The sequence below is a fragment of the Meriones unguiculatus genome, chromosome 1, assembly GCF_030254825.1.
Source record: "Meriones unguiculatus strain TT.TT164.6M chromosome 1, Bangor_MerUng_6.1, whole genome shotgun sequence".
NCBI classification, from domain to species: domain Eukaryota; kingdom Metazoa; phylum Chordata; class Mammalia; order Rodentia; family Muridae; genus Meriones; species Meriones unguiculatus.
The window spans coordinates 144,626,229-144,644,993 of NC_083349.1; the positions used below are offsets into that span (position 1 = coordinate 144,626,229).

The 18,765-nt window shown below is 53.8% G+C and overlaps 1 protein-coding gene across 3 annotated transcripts in view; it reads left to right on the forward strand.

Moving 5' to 3' along the window:
• The first annotated feature begins 448 nt into the window (after positions 1-448).
• Positions 449-18,765, forward strand: part of Nectin2 (nectin cell adhesion molecule 2) — a 32,658-nt gene continuing 14,341 nt past the window's right edge. For 2 of the 3 annotated variants that reach the window (XM_021642187.2, XM_021642190.2), the window contains exons 1-5: positions 449-806; positions 10,429-10,791; positions 15,727-16,023; positions 18,169-18,286; positions 18,456-18,604. In XM_021642187.2, coding sequence (XP_021497862.1) covers positions 719-806; positions 10,429-10,791; positions 15,727-16,023; positions 18,169-18,286; positions 18,456-18,604 — 1,015 coding nt within the window. In that variant the 5' untranslated portion in view covers positions 449-718. The remainder of the gene's footprint in view (positions 807-10,428; positions 10,792-15,726; positions 16,024-18,168; positions 18,287-18,455; positions 18,605-18,765) is intronic. The other variant, XM_021642188.2, reaches the window with a different exon arrangement.

An 18,765-nucleotide genomic window follows, 5' to 3' on the forward strand; every position in this document is an offset into this window, starting at 1 on the left:
GAGAACCCGGGGCAGAGATAAGAAAGAAACGAAGTCCACTGAGAAGTGACCTCGGCCACGACAGCGGCAGGGCTAGGGCTGGGGAGGGAAGGTGTGGCCTCGCCGAGGAGCCGTACCTCAGGCGGGGAGGCCCTACGAGAGCAGCCCACACGCTCGGGCTAAGCAGAGGGCAGCGGGGCGTGGTCTGGGCGAGGAGGCTCGGCTCCGGCGGGTGGGAGCCGACCGGAAGTTTAGAAGGGGGTGTGACCGCATCTCAGTAAAATGACCAGTAGGGGACGCACTGGGTCCTCCCGGGCGCGTGGGGGCGTGGCTCCGCGTCGAATGGGCGTGGCCAGGTTGCCGAAGGGGTGGTGCTTAGTCCCAAGAGAGGGCGGAGATAGAATCGTGAGGCCGGACAGGTGTAGAACTCAGGAAGGGCGGGGCCACAGCTGGGGAAGGGGGCGGGGCCTGAGCCTCAGGATTAGCTCGGCGGAGAGGGGCGGGGCCGTGACGTCATGTGTACGGCCCGCTGGAGCTAAGCAAGGGGCCGGGGGGCGCGGATCCTGAGAGCCAGGCGGGGAGAGCTGGGCCAAAAGAACTGATCCTGAGAGCCGCGAGCGGCGAAAGCCGGCCTGGAGCCGGAGACTTCAGACCCCTGACTGCCCACCCAGCCGATCGGTGCGCGAAGAGTGGTCCCCAGGCACCCCCTGCCCGGGCCCTGTCCCTCCCCGGGCCCCCCATGGCCCGGGCCGCAGTCCTCCCGCCGTCCAGATTGTCACCGACGCTGCCGTTGTTGCCGCTGCTACTGCTCCTGCTTCAGGAAACAGGTGAAAACGCGCTGTGCCTTCCTCTGTCCCCAGGAGGGAGAGAGCCTGGGCATCGTCCGCCACCTCACTCCCAGCTCCCCGAGGCCCCTTCCATCGTGCCCACCTTCCAGGCAGGCCCTGCTGATCCAGAGCTTCCCCTCAACATACCCGACTCCCTCTCCGAGTCTCCTAACCTCCCTCTCCGCACCCCCCTTAATCACAAGTGCCCATTCTAGCCCGGGTTTCTCTGTCCCCTCCACCTCCCTCGGAGTGGAAAGGGTTAAATCCTCCCCATCCTGCGCCGCCGATCGCTTATCCGGAATCTGGATTTCCGTCTCTGCTACCCCCCCTCAGGAATGTGGAGAATGTTCCCCCCACTCACACTAGCTGGAGGGTCGTGATGGTGAGGTCGGACGACACCGCCCCCTCCCCTTTTTTCTTTTCCTTCTTGCTGGGTTGGGCGTCTGCGGCCCCGGGAGAATTGAGCGCTGGGGAACCCACGTTCCAGGTTCCCTAGACGAGGGGTGGGGAGCTCGGGTGGCCCTTGGCAAGCCAATGAGGAGGTTGGGGGCATCCTAGGGGGAAGGGTGTGAGTCTGGAGTGCACGCTTCAGGCCTCAGGGAGTTTACAGGCACTGGCCGCTCGGTTTTGGAAAAATTGGGAGCCGAGGGGTTCTGCCTCCAGGATCTCAGAAGGCTGTCTTAACCGGGGGTCTGGGTAGAATTGGGTAAAGGGGGTTCCAACTTGTGGGTCTTGGATTTAACTGTGGGCAAAGAGCTGTGTTCACTGGGGTCCGAGTGTCTCGGCGGCTTCGGATTTGACTGTGGGCAATGGAATTTAATGACCAGGGGACCCTGACCTTTGGCCCCTAAATATAATCAGAGGCTAAAGGCTCTGCCTGAAATTAGGAACTCAGAAGGCTGTGTACCCGGTTGGGTCCTTAGCCCGTAGGTTTGGAGTTCTCTAACCCCCGTCCCCTTCTTTCCCTTTGAGCGCGGAGTGGCGTTGTCCCTAGGGAAGTTTTCCGGTATCGCTTTCACCTAGTTTGGGAGGGGCGGGGCGGGGCTGGAGCGTTCAGGAGTCGACTCCCGGTTTCGGGACCTTATCTTTCCCTTGGTCACGCCTTTGTCCTCGAAGCACTTAGAGGTAAATGGGGGAAGTCTCCTCTCAAAGGCTCCCTCCCCTTTCACCCCCTACTCCTGGAAGGAAGAGGCCCCGAGAGAAGGATGGGGGCGGGTAGGGAAGGAACAGGTGTGTGACCTCATCCCGCCCCCAGCAGGTGACCAGGCGCTTTCTTCCTCACTGAAAACTATGAAAATGTGGGGCTGGGAGGGTCCGGAGAGTTTGCTCAGAAAGGGGGTCAGAGAGATCCTGGGAGAATGCCTATCACTCCTTTGGCCTCTTTTTCCCTTCCATGCCTACTTCTGACATCATCAGCCTTGACCTCCCAGCCTCTGCCTCTGTCTCTGCCTCAGCGAAACGAGGAGATCAGAACCTACAGCTCTGGGTCAGTTCTCAGAATCCAAAGTACCCTCCAAACCCAGCAAGCGTCGATTTGTGTGTGAAACCTCACAAGAGTTCACAGAACCCCAATGCTAACCTTGTTCCTTTTCCCGGCCTGCACCACTCTGTCCCTTGGAGGCCTTTGAGGGCCAGCAGTCCCCCTTGCTGGGCAGCTCCCCAAAGTGCTTCCTGTTTCCTAGACCTACACTGACTATCTCTTCTTGACTGGCCCCTGGGGCGGGGGGATTCCTGGGTGCTGGGTGTACCAGGAGAAAGTTGGAGAGGGGACCTTGCCCCTTCCTAACCCGCCCTGCTCCTTCCTCCACTTCCTCATTCCTTTCTCTCCCTCTCATTTTTCCTTCTTTTCCTCTTCCATCCACTCGCTTCTCTTTTCATCTCTCCCCTTCTCTCTCTTCCCATCTTCATCTCCCTTCCCCTGGCTCTCTCTCCTCTCTGTTCTGTTTGTTCCTTTCCCTTTTCTCCATCTCTTCCATGCTTTCCCTCCATCTCTGTCCCCTGACTCCAGCTGCTCCACCTCCCCGCTTTTTGGCCTCCTCAGGGAATGGGGCTGCACCACCTGGATCTCCTGCCTGAGCCCGAGCCTCCCTCCGCACTCCTCCCCATCTCTCTCTGCTCATCCATGTCATCTAGGCAGCCCCACACAGCAGCGGGGGAGGGGAGAAGGGACCGAAGGCCTGGCTGTCTCTTCTCGTTAGGGAAGGGGAGTGAGCAGAGGAGAAATGGGGGGGGGGACAGGGACAGGATAGCGAGCAGGGATAGGGACAGGAGCCAAGAGAGGGAGGGGACTGGGACTCAGGACTGAAGGATGGAGTCATGCGCAAGGAACGAAGGAAGATTGCAAGGGAGGGCAGAAAGGTACTGGGGAGGGCCGGGAGTGGGGGCAGGGGCACTGCGAGGGCAAAGCGGTTGGGTAACAGGAGAGAAGACCAAAAGACTACCTAGCCGAGGGGCTGTGGAGATCCCGTGACCCAGAGAGGTCAGGGCACAGGCCGGGCTCAAGGCCAGTCAGCATGTAGGGGCCACAGGGAGTTAAAGACACTGGAGGGACAGGGAGGCGCGCACAAGGGCCAGCTCCTCTGCCCCCGCCTGGGATGCTGTTACATTTTTAATGCCCCAGCAATGCTGAGAAGCGGAGCAGGAGGGGGCGGGGAGGAGAGGGACCCAGAGAGATGGCCCAGACAGTGAGAAAGTGTGTCAGGAACTGTGGGTGCTGCACACACAGGGACACGGAGACCAGCTGAGGCAGGAGGATGGCAGGAAGTTCAAGGCCAGGCTGAGAGCTACATAGAAAGACCTTTTTTCGGGAAAAACAGGAGTGGTGGAGGCAGGCCTGGAACCTCACTGCGAGCATGGGGGAGGCTGAGGCAGCAGAATCGCCAGCCCCAGGGCCAGCCTTGGCTATAGAGCTGAGGAAGAAGAAGAAAGATGAGCTGGACAGTGACTTGGTTGGCAAAGTGATCACCCAGTGAAGCCCGGGGTTCTGTCCTCGGCACCTCCCGAAGCAGGCACGGTGCCCAAGACCGGAATCCAAGCATGAGTTCAAGATTACACAGTTACATAGTGGGGTTGGGTTACCTGGGACCTCTCTCAGAAAAGGGGAGGGGAGCAGTTGGGAGAGTGCCTGGCATGCGTGAAGATTGGGGTTCGGTCCCCTAATACCCTTTACATCACCAGCAGTAGCGTGCACCTGGAATCCTGCAAACGGAAGGAAGGTAGAGACCAGAGGTTCAAGGTCATATTTGGCTCCATAATTATGTTCAGGCCAGCCTGGACTACATAAGACCCTGCCTCAAAAAAATTATGTTATTGCAGGTTACACACCTTTAATCCCAGCGCTCAGGAGGCAGAGGCAGGCGGGTCTCTTGAGTTCAAAGTCAGCCTGGTCTAATAAGAGAGTTCCAGGACAGCTGCGGCTATATATTAAGACCCTGTCTCAAAAAATATTATATACGTATATTATAGTAATACATACTGTTATTATGTAGAGAATTAGGCTGGAGCGTAGTACTCTGGGAATGATGGTCAGGGACAGAAGAAGCAGACCTCAGCAGTAGGACCTGTATGCAGGCAGGGGCCAGAGTCTCCTGGACCTGGGATGCACACTGAGGCATCCACTCTTGGTAGGATGTGTGAGCGGCCTATCCCAGGAAGAGCCTTCCGGAGCTTCACCCTGATGAGTTTGTACTTCCACAGCAAAAGTCCTGTAGGAGCTGAGCCCCTGCGGCAAAGGAGGGCTGCACGTCCATGGGGCCAGAGCCGCAAGTGTTAACGCCGAGGCCCACATAGAGTCCAGGCACAGCCCTGGCGTGGATCCTGGCAGCAGTGGTGGCATTGACACCCCTCGGACAGGCTCCGGATGTCCGCTGTGGGGGTGGGAACTATGGTTAATGTAATTAATTAATTAACCAGGTGGCTGAGGCAGCAGCTGATGCCAGTGCTCAAGGCACTCTGGCCTTGAAAGGTTTGCTCCAACCCTGCCCCACCCGAGCATGGTGGAGGGTAGAACATGGCATGTTTTATAGATGGGCAAGCTGAGACTGGAGGAGCCAGCCAGGCAGGAAGTGTAAGAAGCCAGGGGTCCAGACCCCGGCCCTCAACTTTCTTCCTTCTGATCTGGTGTATAGGACCCAGCCTTCCTTCTTCAGACTACTAGACCCCAGGTCCAACCTTCCCCTGTGTTTTCGCTTGCCCCAGGCTGTCCGTATGCCAGAGGCAGTCCCCACTCCGGCTTGCAGGAAGCCTGCTCCTCAAGTCCTCGGGGAGAGGAAGTGTGTTTGCAGACAGAGCTGACATGTCTCTAGAACTGTCAGCAGTCAGCCCTGCTGAGGGAGGCAGAGAGAGGCCAGTGTTCCCACGGGCTGTTCTCTGGCCACTGTCTATGGGGTATGGTGTTGGCTGTGTCCCTGCAAGGTCACCGACTTCCAAGTTCCCACCAGTCTCTCTTCCCTCCCAAACCCAGCCTAAAGCTCCCGTTCCCACTTGGGAGAACAGCTCCCATCTAGATCAGTGGTCTTAGGAGCCCCCAACCATAAGATTATTTTCATTGCTGCTTCTTAACTGTAATTTTGCTACTACTGAGTGGTGTCTCTGTTCCTAAGACCATTGGCTGAAGACCCGCAGCTGAGAACCACTGATCTCTATCAATACAGCCTCTGGCCTGATCTAGAGCCAGAAGTTGGGGGACTTGGTTTTTCCAGACAAGGTTTATTTCAGTAGCTCTGGCTGTTCTGGAACTCACTCTGTGGACAGGCTGGCCTTGAACTCACCAAGACCCACCTGCCTCCTGCTGGGGTTAAAGGCGTGTGCCACCCCTGCCCAGCATTTTCTTAACTCTCACTGATCTTTCTAAACTTTGTCCTGTCCCTTCCCCCCCATTTACAGTTTCCCATGGCTCTCAGTACCCTCAAAGAAAAGCCCACACACTCTAATTCAACTGCCACTGTGTGACAGTTTACTGTTTGTAAGACAGGTGTTCACTGCGTGGGCCAGGCTCTGCCCGCGTCAGCCTCCCAAGGGGTGGGGTTACAGGTGTGTTCCTCCTCCGTGCCTGGCAGTCCGGCACTTTGTTTCCCATCATTCATTCACTCATTCACTCATTCATTCAGCACATTTACAGAACACCTGGAGAATACCAGACACTGCTCTAGGCTCTGGGATCCAGGGACAAATGGGACCTGCTGGGGAGGTAGGTGTTTGGTTCTGTGGGAGGAAGCCGGTTAAGACTCCTTGTTATCAGTGTGGGGATCAGATCCCGAGTCGCTAAAGCAAGATCAGGAGGAAGCCAGGGTGACCGGTCGGGAAAGAAAAACAGCCAGTGCAAAGATCCTGAGGCAAGACTTCTCTGGGCCAGAGGCTCAGAGAGGAGATTGAGAGAGGGGGTGGGGAGAGGGGATGGGCACAAGCTCGCCGGGTGGGAACTACCACAGGCTCCCAGCAGAGAAGAGATACCTGCTACCACAGTTCCTCTCTGGCTGTGTGTGGAGACAAAAGCTGACAGGTCACCTCAGAGGTGACGCAAGCAGGAAATGCTGGTGAGGTCAGCCAGAGCCTGAGGGACTACACATAGTCCAGCTGAGGTAGATTTTAAAGATGGAGCCTACAAAAGATGGGCTTCCTGATGGCTTTTACTGGGGAAGTTGGGAGGGAATGAGTCAGGTTTCCATCCTGACCTACGGAGGTTTCAAAAGGCCCTTAAAAATGTTCGCAGTGGTGTCCCCCACCCCCACTAATCCCAGCACTCCGGAGGCACAGCCAGGTGGACCTCTGAGTTCAAGGCCAGCTGAGTCTATAAACTGAGTTCCAGGACAGACAGATCTACAGAGAGAAGCCCTGTCTTGAAAAACAAAGAGCTACACATGGTGGGGTTTGGCGTGGAGGTGCTGGTACAGGCGTGTGACCCCAGGATGTAGCATTCCAGGCCAGCCCAGACTATGTAGCCGGGCTCCATTTCACAAAACCAAACAAAACAGGGGCCAGCGAGGTGGCCTGGCAGGTGAAGGTGCGTGCTGCCCAGAGAGGGCCTAAGCTTCGTCTGCAGGATTGCCCTCACAGTAGAAAGAGCTAACCTGCGCACTGGCACATCCGCCCCTGCTTACAAATAAATAAATGTAATAACAAGTAAATGCCGTTCGTCCCGCAGGGGCCTGAACATCTCTGTCTTTTATTTAGAATCAGAAACTTAGTCTGGGGGTCTTGGATGGTGAGATTTGTTTTCATCTGTATGTTTTTCATCTCTTGATTTGAGACAAGGCCTCCCTGGGTACCTTAGCCTGGGACTCCCTGGCCTCAGACTCATGACTCAAGCCTTCTCCTCCTCCTTAGTGCTGGAATTACAACTGAAGGCCACAGAGCCTTGTTCACTGCCACCTCTCATTATTTTAGCATTTGTGTGTGTGTGTGTGTGTGTGTGTGTGTGTGTGTGTCACAACACGTGTGGAGGTCAGAGGACAACTTTCAGGAGCCTGTTCTCTTCATCCAGTTTGTGGATCTCGGGCTTGAACTCAGATTATCCGTCTTGGCAGCAATCACTTTTACCCACTGAGCCATCCCACCAGCCTCTCCCTGACACGTTTTCAAGCCCATTTTCCTATCTTTAATATATTTCCTGCCTACCTCCATGCCCTGCTCTAATTCACATTTCCAGGGATGTTTAATCCCAGCGCTCAGGGTGGTGAGGCAGGAGGATTGATGTGAATGAATTCAAGGCCAACTGGAGCTAAACAATGAGACCCTGTCTAAATAAACAAAATAAAACCTGCTTGAGCAGAATTGAATGCAAGCCCTGCCACATGTGGCCTGTGGGGACAGGCACTGACCCTGTGACCTGGCCTGCAGAGAGTGTCAGATCTTTTACTGGAATTATCCCAGGGGACCCTGCAGGGTGGCTTAAATGTCTCCATTTTACACATGGAAGAACTTGGGCTTGAAAAGGTCACCCAGCCCGGAAGGAGCAGCCAGCAGGAAGCTCACATCTGTGTTGCAATCATTTTAAGAAGTACTCCTGCGCCTGCTGCCCTCTGTGGTAGGGCTGGAACCCAGAGCTTTCCATATGTTAGGCAGGAGCTCTACCACTGAGCTACAGCCCAGCCCCTCACTGGGGGATTCTAGGCAGGGGCTCTACCACTGAGCCACAACCCCAGCCCCTCACTGGGGGATTCTAGGCAGGAGACCTACCTCTGAGCCACGACCCCAGGCCCTTACTAGGGTATTCTAGGCAGGGGCTCTAACCACAGAGCCACACACTCGGCCCCTCACTGGGGTTTGGGGTCTCTAATCCTGAGCTGTCCTCTTCCCAGCCCATATGGATCTGCTCTGTGGCAGAGGATGAAGCCCTTTTGGTTTAGGTGGTTGCTGGGTTTGAGTGGTGAGGCTTATTTGGAGATGGTATGGCTTACTAGTGGCCACTTATCCATCCTCCCTGGCACTGTGTATCCACAGTGTTGTCTTCTGTCAGAGTCCCTCATCAGGGCCACCTGGGTTCTTCTTTAAAGATTTGTTTAAGTGCATTGGTGTTTTGCCTACATACATATCTGTGCACCATGCGTGCAGTGTCCGAGGGAGAGCTGGCATTCGGGATGGTTGTGAGCGCCATTTGGGTTCTGGGACCCCAACCCAGTCCTTGGCAGGAACAGCACGTGCTCTTGACCTCTAAGCCTCTCTCCAGCCCTTAACCTTTTCCTATCTTACTTTTCTGAGGCAGGCTCTAGCTACGTCTCCCTGGCTTGCCTGGAATTCACTAGGTAGCCCAGAATTTCCTCAAACTCAAAGACACCCAGGTGCCTCTGCCTCCTGTGTGCTGGGATTGAAAGCTTTGCTACCACCCTGCCTTCTCTGGGCTCCTGTGTGCGAGGAGGCCAGGTCGGTACACACTCACCCCTGTACACCAAGAGGGCAGCTCTGCCTCGCTGTGGAGATGAGTCCCTCACCTTGGGGCTCATGGGGCTCACTGTCAGTGGACACTTGTAATTATCTGGACTCTTTGTTTGTTTACCAAGTTCAAGTTTTCTGTGGACCTATGCTAAGTGCTCTTCAAGCATTCCTTGGTCCTTGAAACAGCCCTGGAAGGTGAGACACTGTCATTATGCAGCTGGGAAACTGAGGCACAGAGGTGGGAAGCCCTGGGTTTAAACCCACACATTATTGTGCCCTGGGTCAGCGTGGAGTACTTCCTACCCAAACTGGAGACGCTACTTTGTTTCCATGTTTGTTCAAAGTGGGTAGACAGGGTCTGGCCAGGTGGCCCAACAGTTCAGAACACTTACTGCTCTTGTGGAGAACTTGTTTCCAGCTCAGCTGCCTGTAGCTCTGATTCTGAGGCTCTGACACTCTCTTCTGGCCTCCGCAGGTACCTGCACACACACACACACCACACACACACACACACACCACACACACACACACACACACACACACACAAATAAATAAATAAACAAACAAACAAATAAATGTGGGGGGGGAGCTGAAGGGTTTGCTTGGTGGTTAAGAGTTTTGGCTGGCCTTCCAGAGGACCTGGGTTCAATTCTCAGCACGCACATGATGGCACACAATTGTCCATAACTCCAGCTCCAGGGGACCTGATGCCCTCTTCTGGCCTCTCTGGGCACCAGGCACACATGTGGTGCACAGGTATACACGTAGGCAAAATGTCCACACATATCAAAAAAAGAAAAAAAAAAAGGGTTTTGTTTTTTTTTTAAGTTTTTAAATAAAAATATAGCCAGGCACAATGGTGCATGCCTTTAATTGAAGCATTTCCAGGGGCAAAGGAAGGAGGATCTCTGTGAATTCAAGGCCAGCTTGATCTACATAGTGTGTTCTAGAAGAGCCAGGCCTGAGTAGAGAGAGCCTATCTTCAAAAGAACAAAAATAAGTAAAGTGGGAGATTAGGAGAAGGGGCTGGAAAGAACCATCCTCACCAGGGGGGTGCTGGCAGTTAATGGTTGCTGAAGCCGAGGGGAGCCATTTTCTTGAGTGGTATAGCCTCAGGCTTGATTTCCGTGTTCCGGCAGATAACCCCACACCATACCCGTGCAAAGCACCAGAAATTAGACTCAGTGTCATCAAAGTCAGAGATAGACTTGTTGGGAAGAAATGGGTTTAACAGGAGCCGCGGGGGCATGAGAAGTAATGGGGTGTGACCCCTGGGATTCACGGCCAGCCTAACTGAGCCAGGGAAGTCAGCAAGCCACTGCCTCAAATAAGGATCTACATTTGACTCCCAGCTTCCACAAAGAGGCTTAGAACCACCTGTAACTCCTGCTTCCAGGACTCTGGCACCCCCTTCTGGCCTGCATTGCATACACATGGTACACAAACACACGAAAGCAAAACGCCCGTCACATATACTGAAAATAAATGAATCTAAAACTAAAAAGACAAGGTAGTCAGGTGTAATGGCGCACAATCTGAATCCGGCACCGGGAGGCAGAAGCAGGCAGATCTCTGTGAGTTCAAGGCAGCGTTGGCCACACAGGGAGCTGCAGGGAGCTACTTATTCCTAGAATAAGAGTAAGTAAAGTCAAGTGGGTAGGAATCTGATCTCCGCCTTGGTCCTACCTGTCCTGGAGATCTCTTGTTCCCTCCCCGACAAACAAGACTAACCTCTTTGCTCTCTCCCCAGGAGCCCAAGATGTGCGGGTACGAGTGCTCCCCGAGGTCCGGGGCCGCCTGGGAGGCACCGTGGAGCTACCGTGCCGCCTCCTCCCACCCACGTCAGAGCGCGTCTCTCAGGTGACCTGGCAGCGCCTGGATGGCACGGTCGTGGCCGCCTTCCACCCATCCTTCGGCGTGGATTTCCCCAACTCTCAGTTTAACAAGGAGCGCCTGTCCTTCGTGCAAGCGAGGCAGGACACAAACGCGGACCTGCGGGATGCCACACTGGCCTTCCGGGGACTGAGGGTGGAGGACGAGGGCAATTACACCTGCGAGTTCGCCACCTTTCCCAACGGCACCCGCAGGGGGTTGACCTGGCTCAGGGTCACAGGTGAGTGGGGGGGACTGTGAGGACCCCTCCCCTGGCTATTTCTCTGTCTCTGCTTTCAGGTTGAGCGTCCTTGGTGTGTTGGCAAATATGTTTTGTTTTTGTAGAAGTTTGTGTACGTTTTTGTTTTATGGAGATGGAGAGTCATGTAAATTAGGGAAGAGAGAGATTCCATCCCCTGCAGTGTTTGGAGACCAGAGGACAACTTCTGGGGGTCAGCTCTCTCCTTAGACCACGGGAGTCCTGCGGAGCAAACTCAGGTTGCCAAGCGTTAGTCTTCGCAGCAGCTGCCTTTACCTCTGAGCCACTTCGCCAGTCCCGCCTCAACTGTGTGTGGCTGGGGATGAGCTGGAAATGTTGATCCTTTCGACCGGTTCTGTACCTCAGAGTGCTGGGATTAAGGACATGAGCCATTGCAGTTTATTTGGTCCTGGGGACAGGGTCAGCAGTGTGTGGTAGACACAGCACCTACCTCTACACCTCACACCTACACCTCACACCTACCAACAAGCAGCCTACCAAAGGACCAACGTCCTCAGCTCCAGTTTTCTTCATTTTCCTTCCTTATGTTTAGATCGGCTCTCCTGTAGCCCAGGCTGGCCTTGAACTCACTGTGTATGGAAGGCTAACCTTGAACTCTAAATCCTCCTGCCTCCATCTCCCAAGCGCTAGGATTATAGGACTGTACCAGTGCGCCTAGTTTTGGTGAATGCTTACTAAGCACCTGCTGAGAGCTAGAGCTAGTTGCTGACTCTGTCCACCAAGGGTATGGCGGACAACAAGCCATTCTTTTTATTTTTTCCTCAAGTTAGGGTCTCAACATGTAGCCCAGGCTGGCCTCAAATTCAAAACAACCCAGTTGCCTCAGGGCTGGGACTATAGGTGTATGAGCCATTACACTCTATTCTGATTTTGCCCTAAGAACAAGAGCCATGGATGCTGTGAGCAAGCACGGAGCTGTGGCTTGGTGGGGAGTCCTGCTGGGTGTCACAGAGAGCCCCAGCAGGCTTGTTGGAGAAGCAGGAAGTGCTCAAGGAAACAGAGAATCAGCCGTAGGTCTAAGGTTGCCTTGCCATGATATGGGGTGAGACAGTTTTAGGCAGCTTTGTGCTGTTATCCCTGGATTGGAGGAAAAGGAGAACCAGAAAGGATACCCACAGGACTGAAGAGTTCTGGAGCCAGGTGGAGGCAGAGGCAGGTGGATCTCTGTGAGTTCAAGGCCACCCTGGTCTACAAAGTGAGTCCAGGACAGCCCAGGCTACACAGAGAAACCCTGTCTCACAGGACCTGGCACGTACATGGCAGCTCACAACCATCTATAAATCTACTTCCTGGGTACCCATCACCCTCCTCCCTCCTCTGCGGACACTGAAGACTTGTACTCCACAGGCACATGAAGGCACAACACTCATACAGAGAAAATAACAAGTGAAGGACTGGCGGCTGCAGGCTTCAGCGGGAGTGGACTGACAGCCAGTTGGCATGGTGACAGAGATTTCGCACGAAAGCCAGAAAGTCCCCTGCAAGGCACACCTTCTAGCTCTCTGGACACCATCACCCCAGGATGTCTCCCTCTCTGACTCTAGAGAGTTAGGAAGGTGTCTCAGTTTGGGCTCTATTGCTGTGAAGACACACCGTGATCACGGCAGCTCTTCTAAAGGAAAGCATTTCATTGGGACTGGTTTACAGTTTCAGAGGTTTAGTCCATTATCGACATGGCAGGAAGCAAAGCAGTGTGCAGGCACACATGTGGCGGAGGAGCCAGCAGGCAGCAACAGGGGACTGGACTTCCACACTGGGAGGAGCTTGATTGTGTGTGTGTGTGTGTAGAGGACCTCAAAGCCCGCCTTGGCAGTGACACACTTCCTCCAACAAGGCTACAACCTTATAGGGCCACTCTCCATGGGCCAAGCATTCAAACACATGACTGTTGTGGGCCGTATCCACTCAAACCTCCACAAAAGCCTCCTTGTACATTGAGGAACAGGGACACCATCAAGAGCATAGCTATTGCCATATTGCCAGTTCTTGGGGAGCAGGTCTTTCATCTCAGCAACTGAGGCTGAGGCAAGCTACAGAGTGAGTTGAAAGCCAACCTGGACAACTTAAGACCCTGTCTCAAAGTCAAATTTTAAAATATGGCTGGCTAGGGATGAAGCTCTTTCAGGTGTTTGGCTAGAATCCTCCAGTGAGGGGCTGGGGTGTGGCTCAGTGGTAGAGTCCCTGCCTAGAATCCCCCAGTGAGGGGCTGGGGATCAGCAACAGAGCATGTGCCCAGCATGCACAGTGCTCTAGGGTTCAATCTCCTATGGGGGGAAAAATCAGGGCTGGAAATGTGGCTTGGTTGGTAGAGTACTTTCCTGTGATTCACAAAGCCCTGGGTTCAATTTCCAGCACCACATGAAACTAGAGATGACAGCACATGACTGCAATCCCAATACTTGAAAGTTATAAATAAGGCAGTCAGAGGTTGAAAGTCATCTTCAGGTATATAACATGAGCTGAGGCCAGCCTGGGTTATGTGAGATCCTGTCTCTGAATCAACACGCATACACATGTGCACACGCACACACTCACAATGCAAAGCCCTTCTCCCAAACCTGTAAAGCCTTCTGCTCCTGTGGAGTAGCTGCAACAAAAGTGTTGTCAAGAAATACTTAAAGCCAGGCATGGTGCACACACCTGTAATCCCAGGGCAGAGGCAGGCGGATCGCTGAGTTCAAGGCCAGCTGGGTCAGCATAGCTAGTTCCAGGACAGTCAGGGCTACACAGAGAAACTGTCTCAAGGAGAGAGAGAGACTTCAAGAGAGAGAGAGAGAGACTTCGAGAGAGAGAGAGAGACTTCAAGCCAGGCGTCCAGGCATGTGCCTCTTCTCGAGCATGAGAGGCTGAAGCAGGATCATGAGTTTGGGGCCAGCCTGGGCTACACAGCCAGACCCTACTTCAATAAAAAATAGAGGAAAGTTGGGATTGTTGCTCAGTACCGAGTGCTTGCCTGGCATGCCCAGGTCCTGGGATATACATGCCTAAGCTGTGCTGCACAGTGAAACAGAAACAAAAGGGAGGGATACAGAGGAGAGGTGGGGCAGGGAGGGAGGCAGGGAGAAAGCTGGGGAGTGGCTCAATGGCAGAGCCTTGCCCACCATTCACAGCCTGCTGAAAGGGAGGATGGGGGGGTGAGGGCAGGCAACTTTTAGAACATCAGTTAGGCCACAGGCGCTGTGGCTAGAGCAACCTCTGCCTCTGTGGAGAGGCTGGTGATGTGGAGGCCACAGAGTCCCTTTGAGGAAATTAACCTTGCACTGGGATGAGGTCTGGGGCTGAGCGCCCTAGCCAGTCTCTGCTGGCAAGAGGAGCTTCCCAGGAAGCTTTTTTTTTTTTTTCCCCAAGGAAGTTTTCTGGGAGGATAAGGTGAAAGAGCAAAAGTGATGGCCAGTTGGAGAATCCCTTTTGTGTGGAAGCACAGGAAAATAGTGATTACAGGAAAAGAGATAGGACACTTTGTTTTTCCCTTCTCGAGCAGGGGATGGAACCCAGGGCCTCAGCGTCGGAGATAAGAGCTCTAACAGTGAGCCCACACACAGACCTTTCCCCGGACATCCTAGTCAGGAATGTGTTCCCTCAAATCTCTAGATTGTTGTTTTCCTCCCTCCTCCTCTTTCTTTGTTTCAAGACAGGGTTTCTTTGTGTGTGTGTGTGTGTTTGTGTGTGTGTGTTTTGTTCTATTTGTTTGATTTTTTTATTTGGTTTTGCTTGGTTTAGTTTCGGGTTTTTTGTTTCTGTTTTGTTTTTTTTAAAGACAGGGTTTCAAAAAAAAAAAAAAAAAAAAGACAGGGTTTCTTTCTCTGTGTAGCCTTGGCTGTCCCGGACTCACTTTATAGACCAGGCTGGCCTCGAACTCACATAGATCCACCTGACTCTGCCTCCCAAGCACTAGGCTCAAAGGCCTGTGTAGCCACTCAGCTCAAGCTATACTGTCAAACCGTATGTATGACTCAGCTATAGAATTTTCAGTTTCTTCCAGGCTGTGGTGCGCTCGCTCTCTCTGCTTTCGCTCTCTCTGCTTTCGCTCTCTCTGCTTTCGGTTTTATTTATTCATTGTAACAACTATGTTGTTGTTATTGTTCTGTTTTGTTTTTTGAGACAAAAGCCTCATGTATTCCAGGAAGTTGTGTGGCCGAGGCTGACCTTGAACTTCTGATACTCTTGCCTCCACCTCCCCAGTGCTGGCATGCAGCCCACCATAGCTTCATTGTGCATGTGCATTGGTGTTTTGCCTGCATGTGTGCCTGAGGGTGCCAGGTCTTCTGGAGTTACAGACAGTTGTGAACCGCCATGTGTGTGCTGGGAATTGAACCCGGGTCCTCTGAAAGTGCGGAATGCTCTTAACTGCTGAGCCCTAATTCCAGCTCCTCCCCAGTTATTTTTTATTATTAAATCTGATTATGTAGATCAAGCTAGCCTCCAACTCACCATCCTCCTGCCCCACCCTTCCCAATGGCAGGATCACTCGCTTGGGCTGCCAGCCTTGACCTGTGCACCTTTCTGAAAGGGCAGAATGGGTTCTGTAAAATGTCCTGCACACGCCTGGCTTGGTGGTGCACAACTTTACCCTCAATACTCAGAGAGGGGCAGGAACCTCTGTCAGTTCAGGGTCAGCCAAGGCCACACTGTGAGACCCAGTCTCACAGTCTAGGATAATGTATGCCAGACAGATCCTAAGCGCTGGGTATGGGCCCCATGGGGTGCAGACTTATGTTACTCTGACATTAGAGGAAAGGGTTAAAGTGGCCTGCCCACAGCTAGGCTGAGGAGCTGGGCTCTCAATCCAGGAAGCAGACCCTGACTGTGGGGCCCCATCCACCCCCACTGCTCTTCAGATGTTTGTTGAGTGACTGTAACTCATGAGTCACATGTCTCCTTTGGTCCCCTCCCTAGCCCAGCCTGAGAACCACGCTGAAGCTCAGGAGGTCACGATTGGTCCCCAGTCCGTGCCCGTTGCCCGCTGTGTCTCCTCGGGGGGACGCCCACCTGCCCGAATCTCCTGGATCTCATCCCTGGGTGGAGAGGCCAAAGACATTCAGGAGCCGGGGCCGCAGCCTGGCACGGTCACTGTCATCAGCCGATACTCCTTGGTGCCCGTGGGCCGAGCAGATGGCGTCAAGGTCACGTGCAAAGTAGAACACGAGAGCTTCGAAGAGCCGATCCTGTTGCCGGTGTCCCTCTCCGTGCGCTGTGAGTGAGCAGGGAGGTGGCTTTCCCTCACACCTGCTGTCCTGGCTGGCCCCAGTACTGTCTGCGTCTGTTTCCATCAGCCAAATCTGGCCTGTTGTCTGTACCAGTTTCTGAGGCCTCCCAGATACTGGGATTAAGGCAGGCACCATCACACCAGGCTTACGATGGCTTCTGTGGGTTCCCGCCTTCCTGCACCAGAATCAGAGCTAAGCTGAGAGGGCTTTCAGAGCCTGGGGGTTCACTTACTTCCAGTTTCCAAGTGTGAGATCAAACAAGAAAACAGAAAAATATCCTAGGTGGTGGTGGCACACGCCTTTAATCCTAGCATTCAGGAGGCAGAGGCCTCAGATCTTTGTGAGATCAAGGCCAGCATGGTCAATATAGCAAGTCCAGGATAGCCAGGGCTGTTACAAATTGAAATGCTTTTTTTTTTTTTTTTTAAGGAAAAAAAAAAAAAGACTCAGTTTGCCTGCAAACAGCTGTCCCTGCATTGTCTTCTCTGACTTGCAGGTGATACAATACTCCCTTACAGCCTTCATCAGCTATCCTGGACACTGCTGATCCTGGTGCTTTTGCCACACTTTATTCATTCATTGATTCATTTTTGAAGACAGGGTTTCATGTAGCTTGGTCTAGCCTTAAACTTCCCAGACAGCTGAGGACAACCCGCTCCTATGCAGCCCCCGACCCAAACCTGTAACCCTCGCTCTCCACACAGGGCTGTTCCCCTGCCTGAATCAACTGGATTTCATTCCTGACCTCAGCTTCAGAGTGTTGTGGTTTTGAGGAACAGTCTGAGGTAGTCCAGGCTGCCCTCATGTAGTTGAGCATGACCACTAGGAAACTCTTAACCCAGCAGACACCACTTTCCAGAGTGCTGGGATTACAGGTGTGTACTACATCTGGCCCTGTGAGGCGCTGAGAGTGGGCCTAGGGGCCTTGTGCATGCTGGGCATGGACTCTAGCCCAGCCAGCCTCAGCCCTACTGCTCACATCACCTCCCCGGGGCTTCCACTGACCCCTGCTCTCTGTTTCCTTTGGCTGCTAGGGGCCTTGAAGTCGCCCCAGCCGTCCCCAAATGTCCAGGGCTTCTCCAGAAACTGCGTACAGTGACAGCCCTCAGTTTTGTCTAGGGATGCCTCCAAGCACTCAGCACACAAAGGCTGGAATCCCCCACCCCTGGCTCATTTTTGTTTTATTTTGTTTCGAGCCGGGATCTGACTGTAGCTCTGGCTGGCCCTGAGCTTTCTACCTAGACCCAGCTGTCCTCCAACTCACAGGGACGGACGGACCTGCCTCAGCCTCCCCGGTGCTGGGATTAAAGCCATGCATCACCGTGGATGGCAGCTTTGTTTTGTTCCTTAAAGACTTACTTTATTATCTATAATTATTTCTATGTGTCTGTGTCTGTGTCTGTGCCGGAGTGTAGGCCAGAGGCAGCAGATGCCTCTAGAGAGCTGGAGGCACGGGCGAGTCACCCGATGTGGGTGTTGGAACCGAACCCACTAAGAGCAGTGCATACTCTTAACCATCTTTCCAGACTTTGTTTTTTTGAGACGGGGTCTCTCTCGCCTGAGGTTAACCTTGAGCGCTATGTAGCTAAAGGTGGCCTTGAACTCATCCTCCTCTACCTACCTCAGTGCCTGGTGACAAGCATGAGCCATGCCCGTCAAACCCAGCACTTGCAGCTTACCACCCTGTCAGCTCACTGTGGCAACCGACCCAGGATCCCCGTGGGGTGGTTGTGCCCTAGACTGTGTGATGAGCCCCCTACCTCCTCTGCAGTGTCTCCCTCCAGCCATAGTCATGCTGAGACCCTCAGTGTGAGCCTGGCCACCCTGGCTTCCTGTCTGCCTGCACGGGCTGCCCCAGACTGTCTGGATGTACTCTCTCCCATTTGCACTACTCTAGGCATGTTATGTCACACATGAATGCACATACACACAACAGGATACCTGTACTTGCTTTCTGGTCCCTGCCTGAGCTTACATCCATGTGGCTTCCTGGGTGGGGTCTACTCTGTTTAGAGCATTCGTGGTGTGGCCTGCTAAGCCTAGTTTGTAGTGACTGATGTCATCTATGCTGCTAACTTGCCCCAAGTTCTGGATTCCACTTGTCTCTGAGTCTGTCATCCCTCTCTCTCAGACCCTCCTGAAGTTTCTATCTCTGGCTATGATGACAACTGGTACCTTGGCCGAAGTGAGGCCATGCTGACCTGTGACGTTCGAAGCAACCCAGAGCCCACAGGCTACGACTGGAGCACGTGAGTGACATGAACCCTAGATTGAGCCTGAGGGAGGAGGGCTGGGGTCTGAGGGAGGAGAGGGCCTGGCCTTCCAGGGCTACAGAAGGAAGCCGGCAGTTGGAATGTCCAGGTGAGCCTGCTGTCCCTGGACACCTGCTATGCTGCTCACATCACCCCACACCCTTAGGACTTCGGGCGTCTTCCCATCCTCCGCAGTCGTCCAGGGCTCTCAGCTGCTCGTCCATTCTGTGGATCGAATGGTGAACACTACCTTCATCTGTACCGCCACCAATGCTGTGGGGACAGGCCGTGCTGAGCAGCTCATCCTGGTGCGAGGTAAGGCGGTCTTGGTATTTGAGTATAAAGCCCATTGGTTTCTCCCTTCGGGTTCGGGTCTACTTTGGGGTATCACTGATGCTGCCATAGGATGAGAGGGAGTCAGACTTGCCTCGCTCTGCACAGATGAGCAGTTTGTCCATCTTGGTTGGCCTGCAGGT